Raw genomic sequence first — 27,703 nt, 5'->3', positions numbered from 1 at the left:
TTATACTTTTGATACTTAAGTACATTTTAGCAATTCCATTTACTTTTGATACATAAGTATATTTAAAAACAAATACTTTGACTTTTACTCAAGTAGGATTTTACTGGGTGACTTTCACTTTTACTTGAGTCATTTTCTATTAAGTTATCTTTACTTTTACTCAAGTATGACAATTGAGTACTTTTTACACCACTGGTAGTAGGTGCCAGGTGCACCGGTTTAAGTGTGTCAAGAACTGCAATGCTGCTGGGTTTTTCACTCTCAACAGTTTCCCATCTATATAAAGAATGGTCCATTAAAAGGGGGTGCAACTCAATATAGGGAGGTGTTCTTAATGTTTTGTACACTCAGCCTCAATTCGTCAGGGCATGGACTCTACAAGGTGTCAAGCGTTCCATAAGGTGCTGGCCCATGTTGACTCCAATACTTCCCACAGTTGTGTAACATTGGCTGGATGTTCTTTGGGTGGTGGACCATTCTTGATACACACGGAAAACTGTTGAGTCTGAAAAACCCAGCAGCGTTCAAAGGCACTTAAATCTTTTGTCTTTCCCATTCACCCTCTGAATGGCACACATACACACTCCATGTCTCAACCCCTTCTTTAATCTGTCTCCTCCCCTTCATCTACACTGATTGAAGTGGATTTAACAAGTGAGATCAATAAAGGATCATAGCTTTCACCTGGATTTACCTGGTCAGTCTATGTCATGGAAAGAACAGGTGTTAATGTTTTGTACACTTATACCCATTGATTATTGAAGAATATAACTTAGGAATTCCACATGAGCTTAGTTCAACTGTTGTTTTGTATTCCAACGTTTGTAAACAACGTAAATGTAAACAAACGCTGTGTAGCCTCAAAACATGGTTAAAACTATAATTTTGATAGCATGGATGGTCAGTCCTTGCATCCATAACTCTGTCTATGAATTTGAGAGTGTTTACATTTCTCCAAGGCCCGTCCCTCAGCTTTTTACCAAAACTGTCCAACAGTTTTTTTCTGTGATGTATTAATAGTCCTAGAATTAGTAATAGTTTTGTTTACTGTAATTTAATAGGATCTCTACGCTCTGAGTCACATCCCATCATGTTTGGCAAACTGGTATTGCCCGTTTTCCCTCTTTCTATTTGCTCTCTCTCTCTCTCTTTCCCCATCAAGTTGTTTTGGAACTCCCCATGCAATGCGGCTCAACAGGAAATGTGATTTGCACATATAAAGGACCTCTCGTGGCAACTCACTCTTCAATGCAGAAACTACTATTTGACACTGACAAAACATATGGTGGTCAGACGGGAACTAAGCGACTTACTACCGAGACACAGACTGTTGCAGCGTAAACAAGATAGAAATCACAAAACAGAGTAAAAGGTCAATTTAACTATTTTTCACTAGCCATTTATTTGATCATTAGTGACATAGGCCTACCATTTCGTCTCATAATGTAAATAGAAATATATCTTTTTTGTTATTTCAATTTTGTTAATTTCCTGTAGTGTTGTAATCTAGCTCATCATGGTGGACCAGCTGGCTTTCACGCAAGAGAACAGAGAGCGGATCCAGGCAGTGGAGAACTCCTTTGGTCCCTCTGGGAAGTCCCTGTACAGACCTGACCGGGTCTTGATAGGCGAGGGGCGGCTGATGAAGCTGTGTCGACGCCACCCCCAGCCTAAAGTATTTTTCTTGTTTAATGACATTTTGGTGTATGGTAGCATCATCCTTCATGGACGCTGGCACAAGAACCAGCATGTAATCTCCCTGGAGGATATCCAGCTAGAGGACCTGGAGGACGGGGTCATCATGGAGAACCAGTGGCTGATCCGCACACCACAGAAGTCCTTCTATGTGGCAGCTGCCTCCGCTGAGGAGAAGCGTGCCTGGATGAAGCACATTGAGGACTGCAGGTCCAAGCAGCTGCAGCATGCCGGCTGCCAGCCCGGATGCACCTTCGCCACCACCTGGATCCCTGACCGGGTGTCCGCCATCTGCATGCGCTGCTCTAAAACGTTTCGGGTCAACAAACGTCGCCACCACTGTCGTCGCTGCGGCTTTGTCGTCTGCAACGCCTGCTCCAAGAACCGGGCCGTGATCTGCCACATCTCTACTAAGCCTGTGAGGGTGTGTCGACTGTGTCACCTCAGTCTCCAGGACCATGGGGAGCTGACTCAGGATGGGGTGCATCTACGGGGGGACAGTGATGGGAGGAACTGCTCTGAAGAATGTGACCTGGTCATGCCCGAGTACGAGGCGACTAGCGACGATGAGGCGGATGAGCGGGTACAACACCACGCACCAAGCAAGTGGGTTGAGTGTCACAACTCTTGGTCCCCATATAACTATTTAAAGCCGGACCATCGAAGTCTCAATCTCACTGGATTGTCAAGTCACTTGACTTGGTTGACAATTGGACAATGTGAGAGGACCCTGAAAAGTATTTACTGAATGAGTATGTGGTGAAGAGCGCCAAATCAAGACGATACATGATCACATGTAATCATAAATATTGCACAAATATGAACACTAATCCTATTCATATAATGTATGCATTGGATCAATATATTCCTGTTAATAATATATACCTTTGAGTGTTTTGGGGGGCTTATTTTTGTTTTCCTTCTGATAAAGGTTAACCTGTAGTATTCATTGTTGACTGGCCATTATGCATACACGGAGCATCTTATTTTACATGAAACACATTTCGCACTGAATACTTTCATATTCGTCCTGTACTTATCTTGTTTAAAAAAAGGCATGTTGACTACGATAATGTGCCTATATTAAGTGTACCTGTAATTATAACTCTAAAATGGCAGCAACAACTATACCTCTTTATTTATCACATTCACATCAACCATTTATCTTGAAATTAAATATTTTGATAGCAACCTTTTGTCATCCTTGTCCTGAACACCTGGTAAGACTGCTTATTGACCCCCAAACAGCTGTAATCAAACTATTCAGTGCTTAGGTGTTACAAAGTCCGGCAGACACATGAACCAGTCCTGAGGCAACAGGTGCAGTAAATAAGCCTTTAGAGAAAGTTCTTGCGTCACTTGATTTTCCTAACTCTAGTGTTGTCAATGGCAATACTCAGGCCAACTGCCAATGGCATTTTTAAAAAGAACATATTCAAATGCAACATGTCAATCATTAACATTTTATAGGCATTTGAAACAAAATCAGTTTAAATCATGCTCTCTGGTTTCTGAAAAGAAAGGTCTAAAAAGGTTTTTCTATGAAGATATAAGACTGCTCTCACATCCCAGACTACCAATAAAGTGGTGATGGAATATGATATCTTGTGACTTCAATCCATTTGAATTTGAAAAAGCTGCTAAGACACTGTTTCTTAGTAAGCCATAGGTACAAGACTGACAACCATCTCTCAGAAACGAATGACATAACTTCTAATGAAATTTCCCCTCAAGATTAATAATCTATCTTTCGCTGTCTGATGTTATGACAACCCGCGGGTCCAAACTTGCTTACAAAGAAGGAACAAGGAAACATCTAGAAAAACTAATGGGAAAAGAAATCACAGTGGTGTCATAACAACCTTTGCACATACTTCAAAAAGTGCTCTGATATCTTAATAAGATTCTAGTATTATTCAAAAGTCTACATTTGAAACATTGAGGAACTATATTACATCCCGTAAAGTCTCGGAAACCCAGAACAAAAAAATCTTGCGAAATTGCGTCAGATGAGATATGTTACGTGCATGCATCTGTCCAGGAGATGACATTGCGTAGCATTGTCTTCCTTCTCTTACAAAGAATGTGTTAAGTGGTTGAATTCTCCTCACGAAAATGTCAGTTGATTCACTGAAACAACATGTTTTCTGGCTTAATGATGTCATACTAAAAGCATGTGGTGATCACACCTTTATTCTTTATTTCATTTCTCATGATTTTCATATAAACACTTTTGTACAGAGCACTACAAGATTTTCCCAATTAGTTAATTTCCCAATTAGTTAATTATAGGACTTATCACCATTATGCGCCAGAAATATCAAGGCCGGTTTCTCAGAAGTACTCATCTCTTACAATATTCACATTGCATGAATCACTTGAGATCCCAGGCACACTTACAAGAGGAGTGATCAGGGTCCTTTTTTCGTTGTCTTGCATTTGAATATTCACATTGCATGAATCGCTTGAGATCCCAGGCACACTTACAAGAGGAGTGATCAGGGTCCTTTTTTCATTGTCTTGCATTTGAATATTCACATTGCATGAATCGCTTGAGATCCCAGGCACACTTACAAGAGGAGTGATCAGGGTCCTTTTTTCATCGTCTTGCATTTGTTGCAAATATTGTAAATTATAAATGCCCAACAATATTCAATGTGTACATTTCAGTGCAAAATATCGGCAACAAATTATGCACTACAATATAATTCAGAGATAACTATTTCTCATCTAAAACAAAACAAACTTGTACATTAAAGTGCAATTCCGCCACTTTTCCACCTCATATTCATCATCTCCAAAACCATAACAGTGTCTACATACAGTATGTGAAAACAGCGCATTTCTATGATCTGTGGTTAAAAAGATAAGAAGGTGCTAAACAAATGCTTCTCTGTAACATCACATGGTAGCATTAAAAGTAACAAAACAGTGATTTTCAAAACAGTGATTTTCAAAACAGTGATTTTCAAAACAGTGGTTTTCAAAACAGTGATTTTCAAAACAGTGGTTTTCAACAAGTTTCTAGCCAGAGGGAGGGTATTTTCTTGCTCCTCACATCACTGTGAATCTCCTAGTGCCTGAAAATCACTGTTTTTAAATATGTTTTACTTTTGATGATGTCATTGGGTAGAACTTTTAACTTCATATTTGTTTCTACAAAACGTAGAAATGTGCCATTTTCACATATGTAGACACTGGTGTTGTGCTGGAGATGATGAAAATTACGTTTTAAAAAAAAGTGGCGTAATTGTCATTTAAGCGCTTTATCAAAGGATATTAAATGGACATGATCAGATATTCGGTAACATGACAGGTCTGACATGAGTCTCAATGTAACCCTCATAAGGCCTCTTTCCGTGAACCTACAGTATAAAAGGTTCTTTCAGTCTCCAGAAATAAGCTGGAGTTGAATTTGAGTACAAATGTGTGTTCTAAGGAGTTTCTCCAGATATTCAGTCTGTGTAGATCAGTCCCCATATCTCACCTCTGCTCTTAGTTCCTTTGTGATATAACGGAGTAGGGCAGCAGTGACCTGCTGCTGGAGAGTAGCATTCCCCATGACCAGAGCGGTCAGCTGGGCCAGGTCTGTCCAGTTCAGTGAGCCCAAAACGGCCATGATATCAGCATAGAGCCTCTGCTGCTGGTGGGAGGGCAGCTCCATGATGATCTGAGGGAGAGGTCTGAACTGTCCACTGGTCATCCACCATCCCAACAGGCCACCTACTGCACCACCTAAAGAGCAACACAAACAAGATCTGTGTCAGAAGATCAAGAGGGGAGAAGAGCTCACAGATTTAAAACACTCATGGTTATAAGATCTACAGAAAAGACAGAAATGCCAAAAGTGGAGGTGTGGCTGTTTATATTCAGAACCACATTCCTGTAAAGCTGTTGAAGAAATATGGCTACAGGTTAATCTGCCTCACCTAAAGCCCATTCTGGTGGGAAGCTGCTATAGACCACCAATTGCTAACAGTCAGTATCTGGATAACATGTGTGAAATGCTTGATACTGTATGTGATATCAATAGAGAGGTATACTTTCTGGGTGATTTAAATATTGACTGGCTTTCATCAAGCTGCCCACTCAAGAGAATGCTCAAAAACTGTAACTAGTGCCTGCAACCTGGTTCAGGTTATCAATCAACCTACTAGGGAGTTACAAACAGTACAGGAATGAAATCATCAACATGTATTGATCATTTCTTTACTAATGCTGCAGAAATTTGTTTCAAAGCAGTATCCAAATACATTGGATGTAGTGATCACAATATAGTATCCATATCTAGGAAAACCAAAGTTCCAAACGCTGGGCATAATATTGTGTATAAGAGGTGATACAATAAGTTTTGTAGTGATTCCTATGTTCTTGATGTGAAGAATATTTGTTGGTACGCAGTGTGTAATGACGAGCAACCAGACGCTGCACTTGACACATTTATGTAATTGCTTATCTCAGTTACCAATAAGTGTGGATTGATGAGGAATTGAAAAATTGTATGGTTGAGAGGGAAGAGGCAAAAGAGATGGCAAATAGGTCTGGCTGTATAACCGATTGGCAAATGTACTGCAAATTGAGAAATCGTGACTAAACTGAATAAAACAAAGACGAAACTACACTATGAAACAAAAATAAATGACAAAGAATGATATTAAAAAGATTTGGAGCACCTTCAATTCAATTTTGGGCAAAAAGGCAAACTCCGCTCCATCATTCATTGAATCAGATGGCTCATTCATCACAAAACCAACTGATATTGCCAACTACTTTAATAATTTTTTCATTGGCAATATTAGCAAACTTATGCATGACATACCAGCAAAAATATTAGTAGAGTAGAGGCCTGAGGGCAGACACTTAATATGTTGTGAAATCTGTTATGAATGTATTGTAATGTTTTTAAAATGTATAATGGCCTTAATTTTGCTGGACCGCAGGAAGAGCAAGGCAGCAGCTAATGGGGATCCATAATAACTACAAATAGAAATAAACAGCCATATTTATCAAAATCGACCTCCCCACTCATAAGACAACATTGGCTGAGAATTATTCTACCCTAACGCCATACTTTATAGGCCTACCACATATACACTAAAAATCTCATAGCTGCACTCAATACAATAGGTTTGAGAACGGATATGGCTCCACCTTGTGGTTGAAGTAGGGAAGAGCAGATGATGATCATAATTTCGCTTACTAAATTGATAGGATCCTTACCAACAGCAATCCCTGGGGGACCACCTAGAAGACCCCCTAAAAATGCAGTCCCTCCTGCCACTGCTGATCCTTTCCCAGAATTCTTCACTGCTGCTTTTATCTGCTGATTTTCAGACAGGTTACAGCATAGTTGCATGACATCATCCATACGTGGAGCCATCGTAGCTGCTCTCCCTGGTGTGATGATAAGAGACACACTGAAGATCAGTTTGCAACCAAGCCAACTCATCGATCTCTAGTATACATTGCAAGTACAAATATCCACTACCAATTTAATACTAGAAGAGATGTATGACTTGACTTCTGTCAGATATCCTGAAGACTAGGAGTAAGCCATCTTCTGGTAATGAACTGCATTACACTGCTGAGAGTAGCCTCTACCGAAAGTAAAATAAACTATTGTTCAAATAATGTTATAGGCCCTTTTTACTCCAAATGTTGACAAAACCAGGAAACTATATTATAGTAATCAATTCAGTTATCATATTTAGCAGACAGAGACTGGGAAAATAACTGATGACTTAATGCAGACCATTGTCATTAGTCAAAAACTTCTCACACAAGAGATTCGAAATGCTTCCCTCGGATTTATGTTATAACCACAATAATAACGACCGCAGCTAATAATAATGATAATTATTCTTCCCTTCTGATATGTAGGCCTTTTATAATGGCGTAAGTCGATATCGAAAAATAGAAGATAGTGTTAGTGTGTCATCATGTGGCCATCAGAATTCTCTCTGGCAATCACCTTTACATAACGACATAGTTGTCCCCATCCCACAGGACGGACTCTGACGTTAGCCTACATGAAAATAGCCTAAAGTACAAATTGGTGGCGAATCCCTACCGTCAGATCTCGCACTTCGATGATGTGTTAATGTCTGTGTATATTGAGTGTTGGTAAAAACTATGACCGCGGTGAATGACGGGACATTCGTTTAGAATAAGCCCACATCCTGTTAAAACGATTCGCGGTTGTTTTTAGATGCACAATAAAACAAACATAGCCTAATACATAGATCTCAGTGGGGCAACCTGGCATAATTGTCATTTACTCGGCAAATATTTGCAACAATGTTTCAAGAAAAGTCATTAATACAACCCCCCCCTTTTCATAACATTGGTGGGGTTCGTTTTGCAGGGCCCGGTGCCCGGGGTGGGTGGAGATTTCTCTTAAGAATCAATAGAATTATCTAAAAATAACAAACTCCGCTCACACGGACCACCGGGCCATGCAAAACGAAGTCCACCACTGTTGTGAAATGCAAACCGTTGTACATTTAAAAAATAAATAAATAATCTTCCACTCTAATGTATTTGGACGTCGGTTGAAACCAGGTATTTAAGTATGTTTCAAGTAAGGACACATTTATTCACTTGACAGCTAGTTATGAGGACAAAGGTTAGTTGTGCGCAACCTTCCGAAGCCCCGCCTTCGAGTTGGGATTTTTGTTTACGTTCACCACCCACCATAGCAAAAGAGTTGGTGTTCATAAACAAGTCTGTATCAAAACAATTACAGATCAGTTATAGTTTCAAGCTAACCGTTGGCCACCACCTGTTAAATATACATTTGTGAGGTAAGAAAAAAAGACATTGTAGCCTTCAACATTGTGCGAGAGGTTGTATCCTTAGCCTTAGTTCATGTGTATAGCATAGACACTTTTCTTTAGCCTACTAACTTATCTATCCATTGCATGTTTTTATTGATTTCTACATCCCAAAAGTGTCCTATTAGGCCAACTTTTTAGTTTTGTAGACTACCATGTAATTGTAACCATGTCATGTGTCATTTTGTAAGTAGGTTGGGTTATTTGTTTGATTGTCAGTGAATTACATAAATGCAGGTTCTTAATTATTAACTTATTTATTGAAGAAGTTTAAACCCAATTAATGCCATATCAAGTTCACCCAAACTACCTTCCTATGTTTTTTAAGGATTTGATTGTTTTTATCACACATTTATTATATATTGAATAGGGCTAATGTAAGGATTGTCTTACATGTCTTTAAACTTCCAACTTCTGGACTTTTTGATGGCACACCAGAAAATATATGCAAGTGTATATGTAATCTCTGCATTTTGCACCTTATGAGCTAATTCTGTAGGGACACTATTGGATCTTCCCTTGCTGGCAAGCTGGGGTGTAGCTGTATATTGACAGTATAGGTTGACAAGTACACCAAGGCTGTCCAAGTCTAAAAGTGGATGTTGTGGTATTCTGTGTAGTCTATGACACCTTAAGCCTGAAAGACCAATACTGTTTATACCTGATTCTATTTTTAATAGGCCTATTTGACCAGAAATGTCAAAATACAATTATATACACTAAAATGTATACATATATTTTTTTATTTTTTACAAACCATTTGTTTTCACCATAGTTTGGCTGATTGGCTTCATATTCACCACATTCGTTTATTCATAACACATCTTAAAATTCAGACACAGGCTTGAAATGAGTTGCTGGTCAGAAAGGATGCCATGACCTTCAGTCTGCAAATAGCTTCCAAGGGGCATGCTGTTCCTGATTCTGCTGTGCTGGCAGGGTCATTAACCCAGGACACAATGTTAAAAACTAAAGGTCATAATGTAAGGTGTTGTTCAGAGTCTGCTTTCCGGAAGTAATTTCAGATCTATCTTCTGTCAATGTGGATATTAAACTACACATGCCTTTTCAGGTTCTGCTGTTTTCTTGCATTTGATGCAATGTTTTACTATGATCGGTTTTGCAATTTTACCAGTTTAGCAGTAATTGTAGCCGGTTTGCAAATTTTTTTCCTTATGGGGGCAACATACTATAACACTATGTTAACTCATTTTCTTTGCAGACTGCAATAAGAGGGCCAAGGGAGGCAAAACATATACACAATGATTGGAAAGATACTTGCCCATTTCCTTGGTAGCACAGATGGCGATTTTCCCACAGATGACAATGAAACCTATGAGGAGCTCATTGAGTTTGAGGAGGGAGGATGGGTCGTTATCAACATTCAAGGTAAGCCGATAATTTTGTTCACAGAAAGTTGAAATCACAAGTTAGTTGTTAAACTGGTATGGGCATTGTTGTCTGCAGTTACTTGTTTTGTAAATGGTAGTATTGTAGTTATTTGGATAGTAGATCTAATGGTCACGATTAGAGGTCTCACTGGTGTTTTTCCTTTTTGGTCTCGGTTTAGTAAATTTGTGGTCTGATGTTTCCAGAGAACAACTCCCTGAATCCCCCTGAGGAAGACCCTTTGGAGAACCTGCTGATTGAGCATCCCAGTATGTCTGTATACCAGATCAGACACCAGCCTAGCGATGAGGAAGACTCAGATGAAGAGGATGCTTCTCCCAGGTCAGTTTTCATCCAGGGGATCCATCTACTGTAGTCAGTGTGATAACACAACCATTATCCTAGAGAAAGGAGTGTCACATTTTACAGTTATTCTGTCCTCCTCCCCCCCCCTGCAGGCCTGTGCCAGTCAAACAGCATGTGTCCTGGAGGCTAGCTGCCTGGGGCAGCCCGCTTCCATGCAATGTCCAACTGCTTGCCTTACAGCGAGCCAGGACTCACGTGGAGTGCAAGAAGCTGACCAGGAGTGCTCTCCAGAGACAGAACCTTGCCAAGATGCGCTTCTCACCCTCTGACAGACGCTTTGGTCACTTCAAACAACCCTGCCAGCGTCTGTACAACTACTGAGTGTCTACTGAGTAACCACGCCCCTGTCTGAACCCACTTAACACACAGACCTTAGACCTATGACCCTGTGAATCTCTTTACCCTGATCAAGGGAACCCCCTTTGCTGAGTATGTTATTAACATACTGAGCCCAGTTTGAGAGTGAAATAGCCTTGAGTAGATGTGTGTGCATGTGAAAAGTATTATAACTGGCTTGTAACGGTTAAGGCTTATGGCTCTGATAAACTTTTATGTAGTGTATAAAATGCAAAAGGTTTTAGCACTTGCAAATATGAATTCTATTGTATATAGAATACTTTTTTTGTATTACTTTGCGTGCCTTAGATTTAGATACGTTGTGGGTATATTGCTTTAAGGAAAGTTGATATGTTTCATAGCTATGAAAAGCTATTTTGTATATATGTGATGACACAAAACATCACTCTTGAGTAATTGGACCTCTTTTGCTATATTTGGTAAGGATTACCAAATAATGATGAAACACTGTTACTAATGTATGTTTTGTACTTAGTGTACTTAGTGATTCACTTTGTTTTTATACATTTATTCCCAGTGTGGTGTATATTTAAATGTTAAAAGATGTTAAATAAATCTGTTTTGTTTAGGTATTATTTGTTTTATTAAATAGCATGAGACATAACTTCAGTAATTACATGTATTATTACCACCAAATGTCATTGTTCTGCATTAAATTATTTTAGCAGCAAATTGGTGGATTTCATTTTCGAAGCAAATGCACCTTCCCCATGAACTTCTTAACGCTTTCTGGATAAACAGCATTTGCCCAAACTCCTCCCCTCTTGAAATGAGAGCCAATTATCATTGCACTAGCATCAAGGTAGTGTTCCACGTTGTCATAGGTCACTCCTGAGCCAATAAGAACTGGGAGTCTTACAGACCCTGCAACATCTGCAAATAGAAAAGAAAGGATTGTTGAGTAAATGTTTTGTGATGCTACATTATGCGTGAGCTTATATGAAACGAATACCTAAATGGTTGGATTTAGGAATGCATTGCAAGTGTCATGCATCATCTCTGATAAGTAAATGGTGAAAGTAGGTTCAGAGATGATATGAGAAAAACACATGAAGAAAGAGATAAATCCAGACTCTGGCAGCTCCATTTACCCATCTGACAACAGAGCCAGCCCAATGGAATCGTACTGGGAGACTGTAGGAGCACCTCCAAACTAGGCAGCAGGGTTGTGTAGCAGTCTGGCCTGAGCCTGCCTGTGTTTACAGCCTTCTGTGTAAGTCAGCCATCTGTAGGCTGTGCTTAAAAATAGCAGACGATGTTGGTGTCTATATACGCCAAGCAGGGCTGTGGCAGGCAAGGGCAGGACCGGGCTGTGTGCCCATGGTCAGCACGATCCAGACTCGGGGGACTATGAGGCTGCCATCCTCTCCCCAGACGAGGCTGCTCTTTATAAGGCTAGCAACGAGGCTCAGAGGCTCCATGGGCAGCTTAACCTCTGGGCTACATGAAAAACTAACGCCAGGAACTATATTCCCTTGCAAATGTAGGAAGTATGCAATAGACTGGTATGCAGTGGGAGTGGTATGAAATTGAGTGAAGTGACTGAACATACTTTGTGCGTATGTGTCATACAGGTCTGTATGTGCCAGAGAATTCAGAGACAGGACACACCTCTGAGCTCCATTGGATCTGCCTGAACCCCTGTGGCTGTTCCAGTGATGATGAGCCCGTCAGAGAGGAAAAACTCAGCTGCTCTGGCCGTCTCCACTATGCTCACATCTGAAGTCAGGGCATGGGAGCTAGGAACACAAACACAAATCAGAAAACATCCAATTACACTTACTACAAGTCAGAAAGGTTACTTTCATCTCCTTGCAGTACCGTTTATGGATAATATTAGCCGCATTACCTGCATGTTGAAAACCTTCTGAAATACCATATCAGGACATCTAGGCTAGCCAGTGGGGTTGTCTGACTGGAGTGTTTTGAGCAATTGCTCACCTGTGCTTCTTTTTTATATCAGTGAAGACCTGCACATGTTCAGCCTTAATTTGCTTGCGGTATCGCAAAAGGTCTCCGGCACAGGCATTCAAAAGGCCTTCATCAGCAACATGTGAGAAGACGTATCCCTCTGCCCTGATAAAATCCATACCTTGGAAAAAGACAACAATGGAATAGGTAGCTAAACATTTGCTTTTCCCAACCTCTTAATACGGATCTTTCGATTAAACTAAAGGCTAGCCTGAAGCACTCTTGCATACATGTATTAATCAGTAATAAGCAATGCCAGCTGTATCAACCTGAAGCCAGTGCAACAGCAAGAGCTGAGCTGTTTGCTGCAGACAGGATCTGAACTCCAAGAGGCAGAGACGGACAGATCCCCCTCACCGCTGCACACACCGCTGTCATAGAGGCACACACCTCTGGTCCAATTGAGAATGTGTATGGAATGTCATGCATGTTCTCAATGATCAGCCCATCCTGTTCAAAAGATCAACAGACAACAAACAATTAATTTCCAGTCACCCTTGAGGATGAATATTGTGGTTTACATAGTCAGAGGCTACAGTATTAGTAACATCAAAAAGTAAGTAAGTAAGTAAGAGTTCTTGTGTTTTTGCTTATACTTACAATTCCCGCATTGTGATAGATTTCTGCCTCATGGCATGCCTCCTCAATAATTTGAGGAATGGCCATGTTTCCTAAAGGGGTGCCTGAAAAACATAAATCAAAGTTAAAAACAAAAAGAGAGTAAAAAACGACATATGCGTCCCAATAATCTTCACCTGGCAAGGCTTGAACATGAATCATTCCAATAACCACAGATTTAGCACGTCCAAAGAGTTTCAGAAACTTCATTTTTGTTGTTGTTTCAAACCAGTTGCAATGTGGAGGCAAAAATAGCTTTGAACTGAGACTCGTTCCCGTGCAGCTGCTAGCTTGATCACGTGCCTGGTCAAAGTGTAGGTTAATACAGGTTTCGAGATCTCTGAGTGATGATCACCCAATCCAGTGTTTTTTTCGTGTGGCGCATGAAACATATTAAAACACAATTTTAACAGTTACGACTGAGACAAGACACATAGGTTGCAGATTAGCCTCCACCTTGTCTACATTTCCTTTATCTTCTGATAAGAAAACGTAAACGTATGAATTATATATGAAAGCATTAGATGGTGCCTAAAATGTATTTTACTAAACCTGCACTGTTTTTTTCTCCAACAAATAATTTGTGTAGACAAGAGGAAGGAGACGAGGAGGAAGCCACTAAACGTAGCTAATGCACCAGTGCAGAGCCGCGCGCCATCACCATTCTCGTTGAACAAATTGCGCGGCATTAATTTGATTTTAAAAATAATGACATACCTCTTGAATTATGGACAGTGAAAGTCCATTATGTCGGCTTGATAGAGAAACATTTTAAAATATGTCTGTCAAAATCGGCATAAGGTCCGGATTTGCAGGTTTTTGAAAGGGACACAGTCTTTGTTTACATCCGTCTTCCCTAGCCACGCGGTACTTTGTGGTTCCGGATTCTAAGCACCGCCCCTGAGCTGTCGCCGCGCCGGCCACGCCTCCCTTTTGCCGGCAAAATGCAATATTTCTCACACCATTTTACTGTATATTTCTCACACAACATAATATTTCAGATGATTTAACTCTTAACGTCTGAACAATTAATGACTAATAATAATGTTCGTTGAAATGTAACTGCAAAGGATTACTGAACAGCGCCAAGTATTTAAATCACCCGCTCGGACCGCCCCTTACGATATGTAGACTGCAAGCAGTTTATAAGCCAAGGCGCAAAACTCATTGCGCCAGTATAGAACAAGTAGCTAGCCGAACTCTCAGCTCAATTTTTGATGACAAACAGAGGCCACGAATCGAATAACAATTGAATAGCTGGCTAGTAACTTTAGCCATATTTTCTCTGATCCTTTCAACCAAGTGTGGACTTCTTCGCGGGGGAATATTTTTAGGTAAGCTGGCAAGAAATTGAAACATCTCTTGTTAACTAGCAGTCGTGCAACTTTTCAATCAAACTCCCTCAACGTGATTCGAAATTAACGTGTTAGTGAGAAGATTGCAAATATTCTGAATTTGAAAGACGACGGACAACATTGGCTGGCTAGTTGTTTTTGTGGGAAAGCTTATTAGAGCGGGTGAATGGAAAATGGCATACTTGATGGCTCGGCCATTTTCTGGCCAGCTTCTCTCTAATTTAGAAGAAATTTAACTAGTTTCCATCGACTGTATGTCAAACTGTTAGGTTTAGGTGATAGTGTGGAATCCGGTGTCAATATGCGTGGTTTTGTGACAATTAATGCAGTATTTCATATTGTTTGTCGTCCTTTAACATTGTCCCACTTCCATTTGCCCGCGCCCAGATCTTTTGACGAGTTGGCTTTGTGAGACTTACGTGGGGGGTTGGTTGTGGTTATTAGCTAAACAAATAAAATGCATATTTCATGTTTCCAGGCTCTATATATTGGAGGGATACACGTGGGATATAATGCCAAGCAAAGGGTAAGTTTCAGTTTTGCAGTTTGACCTAGTCTTGTCAATGTCGCTAGCTAGGTGACGGGGGAAAAAGTTGTCACGTTAACAGGTAGCTGGCTAACTAGCCGCAGCTTAGCTAGTTAGCCTGGAATAACTAACGTTTCTTACCATTTCAGTAGGACGCATATCATAATTCAATATTTACTGTAATTTCAGGGAAGATGTGGAATCCAGGACAATTCATGAGATGCCCAAGGAAACTGCATTGAGATCCAATAAAAGAAAATCAGACGTTGCCGTTGTAAGTTCTTGCGATCTGCGTTTTGCTACTGTAACGAGATGGTTGCCTGGCTGTCTTTTAAATGGTTTATCATAATGAACATTCTCCTTATTAAATCCTCAGTATTTACAAGACCCAGACGAAGTGGCAGAGATGACGAAAAAGAACCAGTGTGGAACTTTGGTGACTATATGCATTTTACTATTCCGTGGCATTCCCTTGCAGACAATGCATTTGTTGGATTTAGCTTACACACACCAGGCACAATCAGGACTGCTCAATAAATGACAATTGTTTAATCAGTTGCTATCAGTGGCACTGTCTCAGAATCCTCTTCATGCTGTTTATTTTTATCAGTTGGTCAACTTTCTTATCCTCCCCTCTTCTTATCCCTCTTCTGTGCAGGCGTGCTGGAATCCTGAGTCGGTTCACACTATCCCGTGCAGGCGGATCCCCACGCCTGACAATGAAGTCGATCAACCAGTTGCTTTGAATGCTACTGGGTTTTCTACTCAGTACACCTTCAAAAACATATTTGTCACCCCCACCAGGTCTTCCCCTCTTCCTGTGCTATGGTGAGTCACTTCTGGTATCTGGGACAACGTGGGCAAGATGCAGCGACGCTGCTAAGTAACAGGAGTGGTTACTTGCCACATTTTATGTATGATTTTTATTGGGAGATGACTTGAACTCATACCTTGAGCTCTGCACTTGCGCGGTCTAAGGCCAAGCATTATGATGACCAATGTGTTCATCTGTTTCATTTGAATGTAACACACACAATGTGGTCCTTACCACTATCATCTCAGTGTAATCTGCTGTTATAACAATGGCTATATATCCCTCCTTGACACTCATATTATGTGTACCTGTATACTGTTTCATCTTAAAGTTCTGTGTTTGCACTCTGACTCTCTAGTTGCGGGATTCATTGTTTATCCCATTGATTTGATAAATACAAATGAACTAGACGCCAACCCTCTGGATATGTTTCTCTGTAGCTGGGCAAGCAGAGACGACGTATGGAACAACCTGTTGAAGAAAGACGAGACCTATTCTCGAGACATCCACGTCATGAAGAAACACCCACACCTCCAACCCAAGATGAGGGCTATTCTTCTCGACTGGCTAATGGAGGTTTGTAGCGCCCTCTGTATCAAAGTCCTAGACTAAATTCCTTTCCCACAGTATCTGCTACTTTGATCAAATCCCTCATGTTACTTGATCAGTGTCGTCCATGTTTATCTTAAGGTGGTGAGTGGATTAGTTTTAACAGTAGATGTATGACCCCAGTTAACTGTGGTTAGTCTGTACAATATTAGCATAACCTATTGGAGAAATGGCTGTCAGGTGATGTGTATTAGCTGAGCTCTAACAGATTCTAACGGGAAGCATAGTCTGCTGCACAACTGTGCATTCAACCAAAATGTCTTTAACATTTAACCCAACTCCTCTGACTCAGCATTGATCTTAATTGGATCGTTTCAAACCTATGGTATAGGGAACTATGATCAATGCTCTTACACGGGGAAATCTTCCATAGCTACTCTGTGATATTGCCTTGGAGTTGTGTTCTCAACTGTTTTCTCTCTCTCAGGTGTGCGAGGTGTACAAGCTACATAGAGAAACCTTCTACCTGGCTCAGGATTACTTTGATCGGTTCATGGCCACACAGACCAATGTTTTCAAGTGCACACTACAACTCATCGGCATCTCTTCTCTGTTTATAGCTGCGAAGATGGAGGTAGGAAGAAGCCTCTTCTACGACCTGCGTTAAGGTTTCTTCATTTTATATATTGCAGCGCAAGTTTTTTTTAAACATGTTTACTACCGCTTCTTTTTCAGGAAATCTACCCTCCAAAGGTGCATCAATTTGCCTATGTTACTGATGGTGCCTGCACTGAGAATGATATCCTATGTATGGAGCTAATCATTATGAAGGTATGCCTCTCAAACACTATGTCCCGGTGGTTTTCACTGGGTCACAAATCCTTACTGTTGTCTGAAGCTTGTTGAGCCATGAGCAACATTTAGCCATTACTAGTAAAAACTACTACATATTTTCCTAATGGTAGTTTCTGTCTAACTTGATAGGACGCATGTGTCTTTTGTCTCCTAATATCTGATCTGGGGAACACTTCACTGTGGAATGAAATCGTCATGTGGCTCTTGTTTCTACTGTCCCCCCCTTTGCTCAGGAGCTGAAGTGGCGTTTGAGTCCCCTGACGCCTGTGTCCTGGCTAAACATCTACATGCAGGTTGCCTACCTGAAAGAGTCAGAGGTTCTCATCCCACAGTACCCGCAAACTACGTTTGTGCAGATTGCCGAGGTAAGGTTACACCTGAGTTTTCCCGCCACTTGCATGTGATTCATGTGTCTTGAAACAAAATGCACAAGATCAACGAGGCAAAATATCATGTTAATTCTCACAGATGACTGTTATTGCTTATACAAGTTGGATTTGTGAGACAATGGTTTCCCATTTCCTCCCCTTAGAATGGCTCATTGCCTCTGTTGTGGAAGTACATATGTGGTGTTGTGCTCTCTCTATAGCTCCTGGACCTCTGTGTGTTGGATGTGAAATGTCTGGAGTTCTCCAACGGGGTGCTAGCTGCCTCTGCCCTGTTCCATTTCTCCTCGCTGGAGCTGGTGGAGAAAGTCTCAGGTAGGGCGTTTCATTCTGAAGCTGTTCAGGTCAATCAACATCTTCATTCCAAACACTGAGTTATAGTGGTTTGGTAGACTTGCCGAAGGCGTCTTTAGCCCTAACCAGATCTCTTTTGTCTTGGTCTGTGCAGCTCTGAAGTGGTCTGATGTTGAGGAGTGTGTGAGGTGGATGGTCCCCTTTGCCATGTCCATCAGAGAAGTGGGCAGCTCAGCCCTGAGGACCTTCAAAGGAATCCCAGCAGACGACATGCATAACATCCAGACCCATGCTGCCTATCTGGACTGGATGGTGAGGGCATTTGTTTGTATGGTTTTCAATCAATGTCCTATACCTATGTGTGGCATTGTTTCTTGTGTGCAATTGCAGCCTGTATTGAGAGCTCTGTTGGTTTCTTCTTTAGGCGAAGGCATGCTCCTACCCACAAGTGGATGTAGATCGCAGCCAGAGTTCACCTATACCGTCTGGAGTGCTCACTCCGCCCCCTAGCAGCGAGAAACCAGAGGGCACAGTCTCTTGATTTCCATTGGGTTAGTATGGGCACGGGCTGAGGAAGTCTCAAGACAGGACCAAGATATTGTAGGTTTGGGGGAAATCCATGGCCTTACACGTGCTCACATGATTTTTCTACATGCGTGCGCATGTTTTATTCCATGAGTTGTTTTGGTGCAAAGGTGAATGGCCGTTTTTGGATGTCTCTGCCTTTTTGAGTGAGTGACAGTTTTTAATTGGAGTGATGCCAAGCTGGACCACCTGCCAAAAACCCAGAGCTGTCACTGGCTCTGAGTGCTGCTAAAAAAGGTGGACTTGGCTTGACGGAACAGTGGATGGGTGTGTGTGTGTGTGCTGCTTGCCATTTTGAGGTTTGCTTGTGGGACCAGTAGCTCTGCTGCCAAATTGGACAAGTGGAACAGCCTGCATCAGAAGCAGAAATATGGATTGTATTTAAGATTTTATCTCCAGTTCTTTTCTCACGTTTGAGTTTTCAAAACAGTCATACATTTGTGAAATGAGATGCTGCTACTTTATATCTTATTTTTTAAATAAAGTCACTGTCGCAGACAGCTTTTATGTTTTACAATGTTGTGGGTCTTTGCTTTGGCCAGGGACTGGGATTGTAGCCTGGTTGAACAAGCCTGACTGTTGTGCTCACTATTGTTTTAATGCACGTGAAATGGTTTGGTGACCTCAATGATCAGGCTGGTTCCACCAGGCTACAGTGATGGGTCAACATGCATGTCGGCCGTGCGCAGTAGATCATCGGCTGGTTGGTGAACGTTTCGGGTGTGGCCACGTTTGCGATTTGTCTTGAATTCTGCATGGATCCAATGGTTTTTCAGTAAGGCATCACGTGCTAGAGGCCAATGAAAGCAGCTGGCAAACCAACAGCATAACTGTCTGACTCTGTTTAGGAGCCTGAGATCACAGATCTACTGTGGAAGTCCTGCTGTAGCATGCCATCGATGTCATATTATTTTTGTCCTGTGTTAGTGTAATCAGTAGACTACTAGGCATAGGTCTACCATCTCAAACATTTTTCATTTTAATAGTATCACAATGGAAATGAAATAAGAACTTTTGTCATCACCTTTAAATGCGTGATCCATGTGTGGTTGTATTTTGAAATTGTCAAATCTCTTTGCTGGATTAGAGACGCATGCACAATATGACTTTTGTAGGTGTAACTCATACAAAAATATAGAGGAATTGGATGTTTCACAGGCAATGGTGTGCATCTACGACTTCATTAGTGTTCATGCTTCTCAATGTGGCCGTACCCTTAGGTGCTCCTTTTTAACGCCTTAAAAAAATAAATTACTCCCCTGTTTTTTGAGCTTGTCTCATCGGTGCAACTCTCCCAACGGGCTCGGGTGGTGAAGGTCGAGTCATGTGAAACATGTGCTTCTTAACACCCGCACAAGTGTGTCTGCGGAAACCCCTTTCAACGGACTACAGAGGTCAGCATGCAGCTGCCCGGTGATACAAGAAGTCACTAGCGCGCGATGAGCCAAGTAAAGCCCACCCGGCCAAACCCAGACAACGTTGGGCAAATTGTGCACTGCCCTATGGGACTCTCCCTATCAAAGCCGGTTGTGATACAGCCCGGGATCGAACCCAGGTCTGTGGAGAAGGCTCTAGCACTTCAATGCAGTGTCTTAGACCGCTGCTCCACTCTGGGGGGTGGGGGGGTGCCCTAAGCCTTCCCAATTTTATACTTGCCTCTTGCAAAACTAAAGTTTATACTGAAAGTTATTCAAGTGCATAACATAAGACTTAAAATGTTTTAGCAGTAATTTATAAGCACACGTTTCTATAAAATATAAATCGCTAGAAATAGCTGCATTTCTTTAAACTCACAAAATATTGTAGAAAGGTAATGGTTTGGCCACAAAGGTGACATCTGAAGTGTTGCATTGGGCTAATGTAAAGTACAGAAAACAGGAGAGATGTGAAAGGTGTAGATGTAAACATATTCAGTGTCATATGTTTGTGTTCACTAACTTGCCATAATGGGCAATCAAAGGGGGGGGGGAAATGAAAGTCATCTGAATGAAAACAAAATGGAGCATAGGGATGGTCTCTATAATGGCTGTCTCTTTCATGCATTCACTGACAGACAGTGCCCTCTGCTTGCAGTCAAGGAGTGTGTGCTTAAAGATACACAGGACTAATCCACTAGATGTCAGTATGACGCTTCCACTGTCAAAGCTGCTCTCTCCTAAGACTTGTCGGGGACTACTCGACAGATGCTGCTGGGAGTAATTCTTGGACTTGTCTAATTCTCTTGTCCTTCACTTTGGCACAAACCAGATTGGATCACCTAAGGGTTGTTTGTTTTTCTTCGGCCAGCTGAATTTATCAGATGCATATTTCAAATGGATTGATAGTATTGTCTTACTAAATCATTTGGATATTGTCTACATCAATTCTGCAAGAATATGAACGAACCATGCCATCTTAAGTTATGCCCTATATTCCTTCTCAACCATTTCAAACCATTGTTTTAAAAATATGGACTGTTCCTTTTCTGCTCTGGTACTCTACACACCCATCGACTGTTCTGCATCAATGTTCAGTAATTAACGCTGCATTAAAGCAGCAGGGGCCCTTGCTGTCTCTTTAAAGAGAGGGGGGCTTCACCCATCAGACAGGCTCTTGGGGCATGGGGCCCGCAGGCAGGCAGGCAACAGCACAACAGCTGTTATCCACTCAATGGCCCCTTTGTTCTCTCAGCTCAGACGCTTGTGGCAGCAGCAGGTGCCCATTGGCTGAACCACCAGCCACCACCAGAGTTCACACCTAGATAGGGGGTACAGTAGACACCAATCACAGAAAATGCTAAAGGGGTTTCCACCTACATAGTAACAGTCATAGACCAGCGTTTGTGTTTTATATCATTCAAAATTACAATTAAAATGGCAGAATGTGTCAACATCGGAATGACTAAATTGTTGTAAGGATTCTGCTTTGATCAAGAAAAAGGTACATGTTTAATAATACAAATTTGGTCAAAGGTGCAAAAGGGAGAACATTTGATTACATATTTTTCAATTGGGAGTCTGACTGTGACACTTTAGGGTCGATGGAAACATGTTTTGTCATGTCAAATAGGCCACTTGGTGACACATTTATTCCCTGAGGCAAGGCAGGGGGCAGCAGAGGGACGATAGCAATAATATAGCACTGATATTCATCATGTATTCAGGTTTCCCATAGTCCCACGTGCAGTATTTAATTTTTAAATTATTAATATCAATCAACATATTCAATACAATGAGTCTATATGTTAAGCTCTATTGGTTTGCAATACATACCTATACGAATAATCTATATCTACCTAGGTTATTTAGTCAGTTTTGGCCCCTAACCAGACCCTCTTGATCTGTGCAGCTCTGAAGTGGTCTGATGTTGAAGAGTGTGTGTGAGGTGGATGGTTGCCCTTGCTATGTCCATCAGAGAAGTGGGCAGTTCAACCCTGAAGACCTTCAAAGGACTCACAGAGATGACATAGGCAACATGGGTATGTATGGCTGTTGTGTATCTGGACTGGATGGTGAGTTTCTGTTCTTCAAGGAGCTAGAGAGAATGGAGGGAATGAACAAAACTATGTGACCTACAGTACCAGTCAAAAGTCTGGACACACCTACTCATTCATGGGTTTTTCTTTATTTTTACTATTTTCTACATTGTAGAATAATAGTGAAGACATCAAAACTATGAAATTAAACATATGGAATCATGTAGTAACCAAAAAAAGAAAACAAATCAAAATATATTTTAGATTCCTCAAAGTAGCCACCCTTTGCCTTAATGACAGCTTTGCACACTCTTGGCATTCTCTCAACCAGCTTCACCTGGAATGCTTTTCCAACAGTCTTGGAGGAGTTCCCACATATGCAGAGCACTTGTTGGCTGCTTTTTCTTCACTCTGCGGTCCAACTCATCCCAAACCATCTCAATTGGCTTGAGGTTGGGAGATTGTGGAGGCCAGGTCATCTGATGCAGCACTCCATCACTCTCCCTCTTGGTCAAATAGGCCTTACACAGCCTAGAGGTGTGTTGGGTTATTGTCCTGTTGAAAACAAATAATAGTCCCACTAAGTGCAAATGAGACAAGATGGCATATCATTGCAGAATGCTGTGGTAGCCATGCTGGTTAAGTGTGCCTTGAATTCTAAATAAATCACTGACGGTGTCACCAGCAAAACACCCCACACCATCACACCTTTCCTTCATGCTTCACGGTGGGAACCACACAAGCGGAGATCACAAAGATACGGCGGTTGAAACCAAAAATCTCAAATTTGGACTCATCAGACCAAAGGAAAGATTTCCTCAGGTCTAATGTCCATTGCTCGTGTTTCTTGGCCCAAGCAAGGCTCTTCTTCTTATTGGTGTCCTTTAGTAGTGGTTTCTTTGCAGCAATTCGACCATGAAGGCCTGATTCACACAGTCTCCCCTGAACAGTTGATGTTGAAATGTGTCTATTACTTAAACTCTGTGAAGCATTTATTTGGACTGCAATACTGAGGTGAAGTCAACTCTAATGAACGTATCCTCTGCAGCAGAGGTAACTCTGGGTCTTCCTTTCATGTGGCGGCCCTCATGAGAGCCAGTTTCATCATAGCGCTTGATGGTTTTTGCGGCTGCACTTGAAGAAACATTCAAAGTTCTTAAAATGTTCCGAATTGACTGACCTTCATGTCTTAAAGTAATGATGGACTGTCGTTTCTCTTTGCTTATTTGAGCTGTTCTTCCAATTATATGGACTTGGTCTTTTACCAAATAGGGCTATCTTCTGTATACCACCCCTACCTTGTCACAACACAACTGATTGGCTCAAATGCATTAAGAACGAACAAAATTCAACAAATTAACATTTAGCATTTACCTGTGAATTGAAATGCATTCCAGGTGACTACCTCATGAAGTTGGTTGGGAGAATGCCAAGAGTGTGCAAAGCTGTCATCTAAGGCAAAGGGTGGCTACTTTGAAATATCTCAAATATAAAATATATGAGTAGCTGTGTCCAAACTTTTGACTGGTACTGTAAGTCTACATAGTTGCACTGTGCGGTTGAGAGAGAGGGAGACATGAAGAGAAAGATATGGAAGTATTCTATCTATGTGCACTCAATTAATTTTGCAATTGTTTTTAGAAAGTTAACAGCACAGAGGGGTGAGGGGAAGGTTGATTTATACTGTAGGCCCACTTCGTTGTACCCTATAGGGTAGGCCCTCAGATCAGGCTGTTGTTAGCAGGCTAACCTCACCAAAGCCCCCCCCCCCCCCCCCCCTGCTGTCTTTTTAGGAGGTGGTGCTAATGAACCACATTCCACAGGAACTTTCATTCAGTCAGTGCACCTTTAGTGAACAGGATAAAGTGCTGTGAGCGGTCTCTGGGGGTGACCTGTCTAGCTGTTCACATAGGTCTATACAGTACATGTTGTCCTACTCTCATGCAAATGAAACAAAAATGATATCGTTATTACAGTAATGCAGTACAATGTTATACTAATTTGGGACAGGCTATAGAAGGGCTTAGATGCTATTTTGCATGATATATTCAAATCCAGGCGTCAAGGTTCGTAGCACTGCTGGTTTTCATCCTTCCCCTCTAGGACTGATTGGGTCCTGGGACCCCATTGGCTAATCAGTAATATTAGTCAATCAATTAACTACAAAGACAAGAGCTACAGTTCTGACCTCAAGGCCAGTATTTACATTTCAGCCTATAACAGTATACTAGTTCACTCGATAAGCTATGATTCCACAGTTTAAAGCAAGAATCTTTAGTTGCTGCATAAATGATTTGACTTATGCATTAATCATGTATACCCATTGATTCTTGAAGAATATAACTTAGAAATAGCTGATGAGTTTAGTTCAACTGTCGTACCGCATCAGAACCCAAAATATAAGCTCCAATGTTTGTAAACAACATAAATGGAAACAAACACTGTATAGCCTCAAAGCATACATTTGATATCATGGATGGTCAGCCTTTGCATCCATAGCCATGTGTATAAATTTGAGAGTGGTTACATTTCTCCAGCCCCATCCCTTAGTTTTTTAGCGAAAAGGGGCAGGTAGAAAGCTTTGTTATCGTTCAATAAAGGATTATAGCTTTAAATCATCAACTCCCACAAAAATATGAAAATAGTAGAACGGGTGGAAACGACATAATGCCAAAAAGTTTTTAAAAATCCTGATAATCAAGCAAAACAAATAGATGAGCGAGAGAGAGCTACAGTATCTGTCACTGTCACAGGAGCTGTCAATAAGGGACCACGTGGCTTTGAGACGGCATGCCAGTGTTTACGTATGCGACTAGACGAAACACGCCCTCTAATTCTCCTCACGCCCACAAAAGGGAGGGGCGGGGAAACTGTATTTAAATAAACTACACCCCAACTTAGAATGAGCAAAACGTCCCTGAGCACTGAGCAGAACGAAATCTTGGGCTGACGCTGTCCTTGTCCATTTAATTTAGAAAATGTGTTGTGTCCAGAAGTCGATTACAATTGAAGATAGAGTTGTGTCACGCGTTAAATGTAAAGTGAATGCATTTTCAACCTTTTATTATACTGAACGGCAAACGTTCAATTTTCCCGCCCGGTAGCAGTTGAGAGAGGGAAGTGGAGTCATTTTTGAGACAGCATAGCAAGAAGGAAGTCAGTCGCCAAGGTAGTGCCGCCGAATCAAAAAAATATATGTTTTTCACAAGTCAAACACATATGTTGTTGGTTGCACTTGCAAGTGACAAATAAATACAGGCAAAGAGCCTATGTAGGCCTACAAACATTATACCGGTAGACTGCTAACAAACACAACATTTCAATCTCGAGACATCTTATTTAAGATACTCTTTGAAGAGGTGGTGTTTATTTGAAACATTTGAAACATAAAAAATGCTTAAGTTTTTTTTCCAAATTTATAGGTTTAGATTCACTGTCCAATAGGGAAGTGTATTTTTATCTACATATAGATGTGCAAACTATTTATTTATAAACCACTTTATAATTCAAATTAGCCTATATTCCTACAGACTGGTTTTTGTTAACTTACATATGTATATACTTTTATATGTTGTGGATTATTAAAAGTATACACTTTAAATTGTCTATTTGTAGACCCATAGGCCTATGACATATAAATAGTGTCAACAAAAGTGTTTGTTGTGTTCTAGCCCATGCAAAGACAGTAAGCTAGATTTGTGTTTGGTGTGTGATTACAGTTGATCTTGAAGCATTCATCAAAGACACCTGATGAAGCCCTACCCATCGGATAAGAGGTTCGTGATATACTCTACTGTGAAAATATGAGTATTTGAAGATATTCTACTATACATTTACATACTATGAGGTGATTTTATACTGATCTCAGCCACAATGGAGCCACAGGAAGTTAGGATGGAAATACTGGTAAAACTGATCATGGAAAACCAACAGATTTTAGATGCAGTATTATTGTAACTGTGCCACAGATATCACCTCAAATGTTCTAAGCATAATCTTATTCACTTATTTATCTAAACTGGTTTCAGTATCCCTCATAACTCAATGCATTTTTACTGTATAGCCTTTATCCATCTTCCACCATCTGCATGGCAACTGCAAGTGGCTACAACTTTTTACTGCTACATGTTACATGTTGCCCAGAACTGTCAGAAGTAGGTTGAGGGTGGAGGTGGGTATGATACGTCCTAGAAAACACAGCCGTTCTCTCTGCTGGTATTTCATACTTCCCACAGCGAGAGGCTGTTCACAGCACTTGTTTTTGGTTGCTAATAACCAGGCTATTCCCTTCAGGGACACATTAGCTCTTGTAAACAAGTTGCTACAGTGTGTATATATGCTTTGATGTCACTGATTTAGTATCTTCTCTTACGCTTCAATATTTTATTAACTATATTCATCATTACGATATAAAGCAATGCTCATGAAGATATTAAATAAATGTAACGCCTCAGCTAGCCAACAGTTCAGCTTATATTTAGGTTATGGAAGTGGAACCATGCTCTTAGCCAAGCATGGTTCCTACTACTTGAATATTTGAATACTAGCGTTTTCTACAAGTTCTATTTGTGCTATTGTCATCAAAGCCATGGCAGCTTATTGCAACTAAATTACAGTATAATACACTTCATTTTTGCTAATTTGTTCATTTGGTTCATTATAATCAGTTCACTTCACTTCTCCCTCAAATAACGTAGTCAGACCAAGATAGCATTTGCCCGTCAACATAATACAGAATGCCGTCAACATCATTTTTGTCAGGACACAAATCTTGATTTGGTTATGATGTTGCTGTACATCTTGTGAAGGCTTATCTCACTGATATATTGAGGGAAACATTAAGGAGCGTGGCATGGTAAAATGAACCTTATCATAGTGGTAATTGTTATTAATGACAATAACGACTGTGTTGATAAAGGAGATTAACGCAAAGTAAAATGTCAGTGAGGTCTCAGTATTATAATGCAATAGTAGAATTGCACTGCTGCAACTGTATTAGTTTGAGTGTATTCACTATTTTATTACTTCCTATTCATTTGGTTTTCTAGCGGAAGGCAATATGGATGAATATGGACTATATTCAGGAAAGAATCCGGATGTTTTGCATTTGGTACATGTAGTTCTGAATATCCTTATGGCCACTGTTAAGCTCTCGTGGTGTGATCAACAGCTGTGAGCACTAGAGATCTGATCGAGTTCATCTAGTGCTCTTCCTTTATGTGAAACCTCTGTTGAACAGACACTGGAGCAGAGAGATTGAACATCGCTCAGGTTTTGTCATGCTGTTTAAGTGTGCATCTGCCACCCCCTTGTGGCCTCTCATATTAGCTACAGGGTCAGTGAAGCCATGGCGTTCTACAAAAAGCAGTTTGGGAGGGAAATTGTGACTATTTCCCCTATTCTTTGCTCCATCTGCACATTTGGAGTTAAATATTCTCCTCTCTTGTGATTATATATTTAATGAAAGTCTAATATGATCCATATTTTCTTAGTAGGCCCATATTCTGCCTCCATAGTGTTTGGACGACAATAGCTCTCACAACTGCCAGTAGTGTAATTTGTGATTTGAAATCTTGCTATGATGTGTAACCTAACGAAGTGTTGATTCAATGTCAGAAAAAAAAAAATCTCTTATGACCCTTTTATTCTTATTTGC

The 27,703-nt window shown here is 40.8% G+C and overlaps 5 protein-coding genes across 7 annotated transcripts; 3 read left to right on the top strand and 2 right to left on the bottom strand.

Moving 5' to 3' along the window:
- The first annotated feature begins 1,514 nt into the window (after window positions 1-1,514).
- Window positions 1,515-2,443, top strand: plekhf1 (pleckstrin homology domain containing, family F (with FYVE domain) member 1). The gene has a single exon (XM_038969502.1). The coding sequence runs from the start codon at window positions 1,517-1,519 to the stop codon at window positions 2,441-2,443; it is 927 nt and encodes a 308-aa protein (XP_038825430.1). The 5' UTR covers window positions 1,515-1,516.
- Window positions 2,444-2,949: 506 nt separating this feature from the next.
- On the bottom strand, window positions 2,950-7,841 carry LOC120024719 (protein C19orf12 homolog). Of its 2 annotated transcripts, none has more exons than XM_038968984.1 (3): window positions 7,667-7,778; window positions 6,916-7,089; window positions 2,950-5,430 (listed from the first exon to the last, which is right to left on the bottom strand). In XM_038968984.1, exons 1-3 carry the CDS (start codon window positions 7,692-7,694, stop codon window positions 5,165-5,167), a joined length of 468 nt encoding a protein of 155 aa, XP_038824912.1. In that variant the 5' UTR covers window positions 7,695-7,778; the 3' UTR covers window positions 2,950-5,164. The 2 variants fall into 2 exon arrangements, with proteins under 2 accessions (XP_038824912.1, XP_038824913.1); XM_038968985.1 differs by having other exon boundaries at window positions 2,953-5,430; window positions 7,766-7,841.
- A 523-nt stretch (window positions 7,842-8,364) lies between these two features.
- Window positions 8,365-11,212, top strand: si:ch211-260e23.9. The gene is made up of 4 exons (XM_038968983.1): window positions 8,365-8,498; window positions 9,751-9,917; window positions 10,124-10,259; window positions 10,376-11,212. Exons 2-4 carry the CDS (start codon window positions 9,791-9,793, stop codon window positions 10,602-10,604), a joined length of 492 nt encoding a protein of 163 aa, XP_038824911.1. The 5' UTR covers window positions 8,365-8,498; window positions 9,751-9,790; the 3' UTR covers window positions 10,605-11,212.
- On the bottom strand, window positions 11,207-14,090 carry zgc:162297 (uncharacterized protein LOC555865 homolog). 2 transcript variants are annotated; one of them, XM_038968982.1, is made up of 6 exons: window positions 13,947-14,090; window positions 13,212-13,294; window positions 12,881-13,061; window positions 12,582-12,732; window positions 12,252-12,379; window positions 11,207-11,513 (listed from the first exon to the last, which is right to left on the bottom strand). In XM_038968982.1, exons 2-6 carry the CDS (start codon window positions 13,275-13,277, stop codon window positions 11,323-11,325), a joined length of 717 nt encoding a protein of 238 aa, XP_038824910.1. In that variant the 5' UTR covers window positions 13,278-13,294; window positions 13,947-14,090; the 3' UTR covers window positions 11,207-11,322. The 2 variants fall into 2 exon arrangements, with proteins under 2 accessions (XP_038824910.1, XP_038824909.1); XM_038968981.1 differs by lacking the exon at window positions 13,947-14,090 and adding an exon at window positions 13,367-13,528.
- Window positions 14,091-14,421: 331 nt separating this feature from the next.
- Window positions 14,422-19,104, top strand: LOC120024716 (G1/S-specific cyclin-E1-like). Its single transcript, XM_038968980.1, has 12 exons — window positions 14,422-14,563; window positions 15,063-15,110; window positions 15,300-15,384; window positions 15,487-15,546; window positions 15,769-15,938; window positions 16,365-16,500; window positions 16,961-17,107; window positions 17,209-17,304; window positions 17,562-17,693; window positions 17,918-18,029; window positions 18,163-18,320; window positions 18,433-19,104. The coding sequence occupies exons 2-12, from the start codon at window positions 15,097-15,099 to the stop codon at window positions 18,547-18,549; spliced, it is 1,227 nt and encodes a 408-aa protein (XP_038824908.1). The 5' UTR covers window positions 14,422-14,563; window positions 15,063-15,096; the 3' UTR covers window positions 18,550-19,104.
- The last annotated feature ends 8,599 nt before the right edge of the window (window positions 19,105-27,703 follow it).

Source organism: Salvelinus namaycush, chromosome 30, assembly GCF_016432855.1.
Source record: "Salvelinus namaycush isolate Seneca chromosome 30, SaNama_1.0, whole genome shotgun sequence".
Classification (NCBI taxonomy): Eukaryota; Metazoa; Chordata; class Actinopteri; order Salmoniformes; family Salmonidae; genus Salvelinus; species Salvelinus namaycush.
Note: the sequence above shows the minus strand (reverse complement) of the source record. Positions and strands in the feature narration are given on the sequence as shown.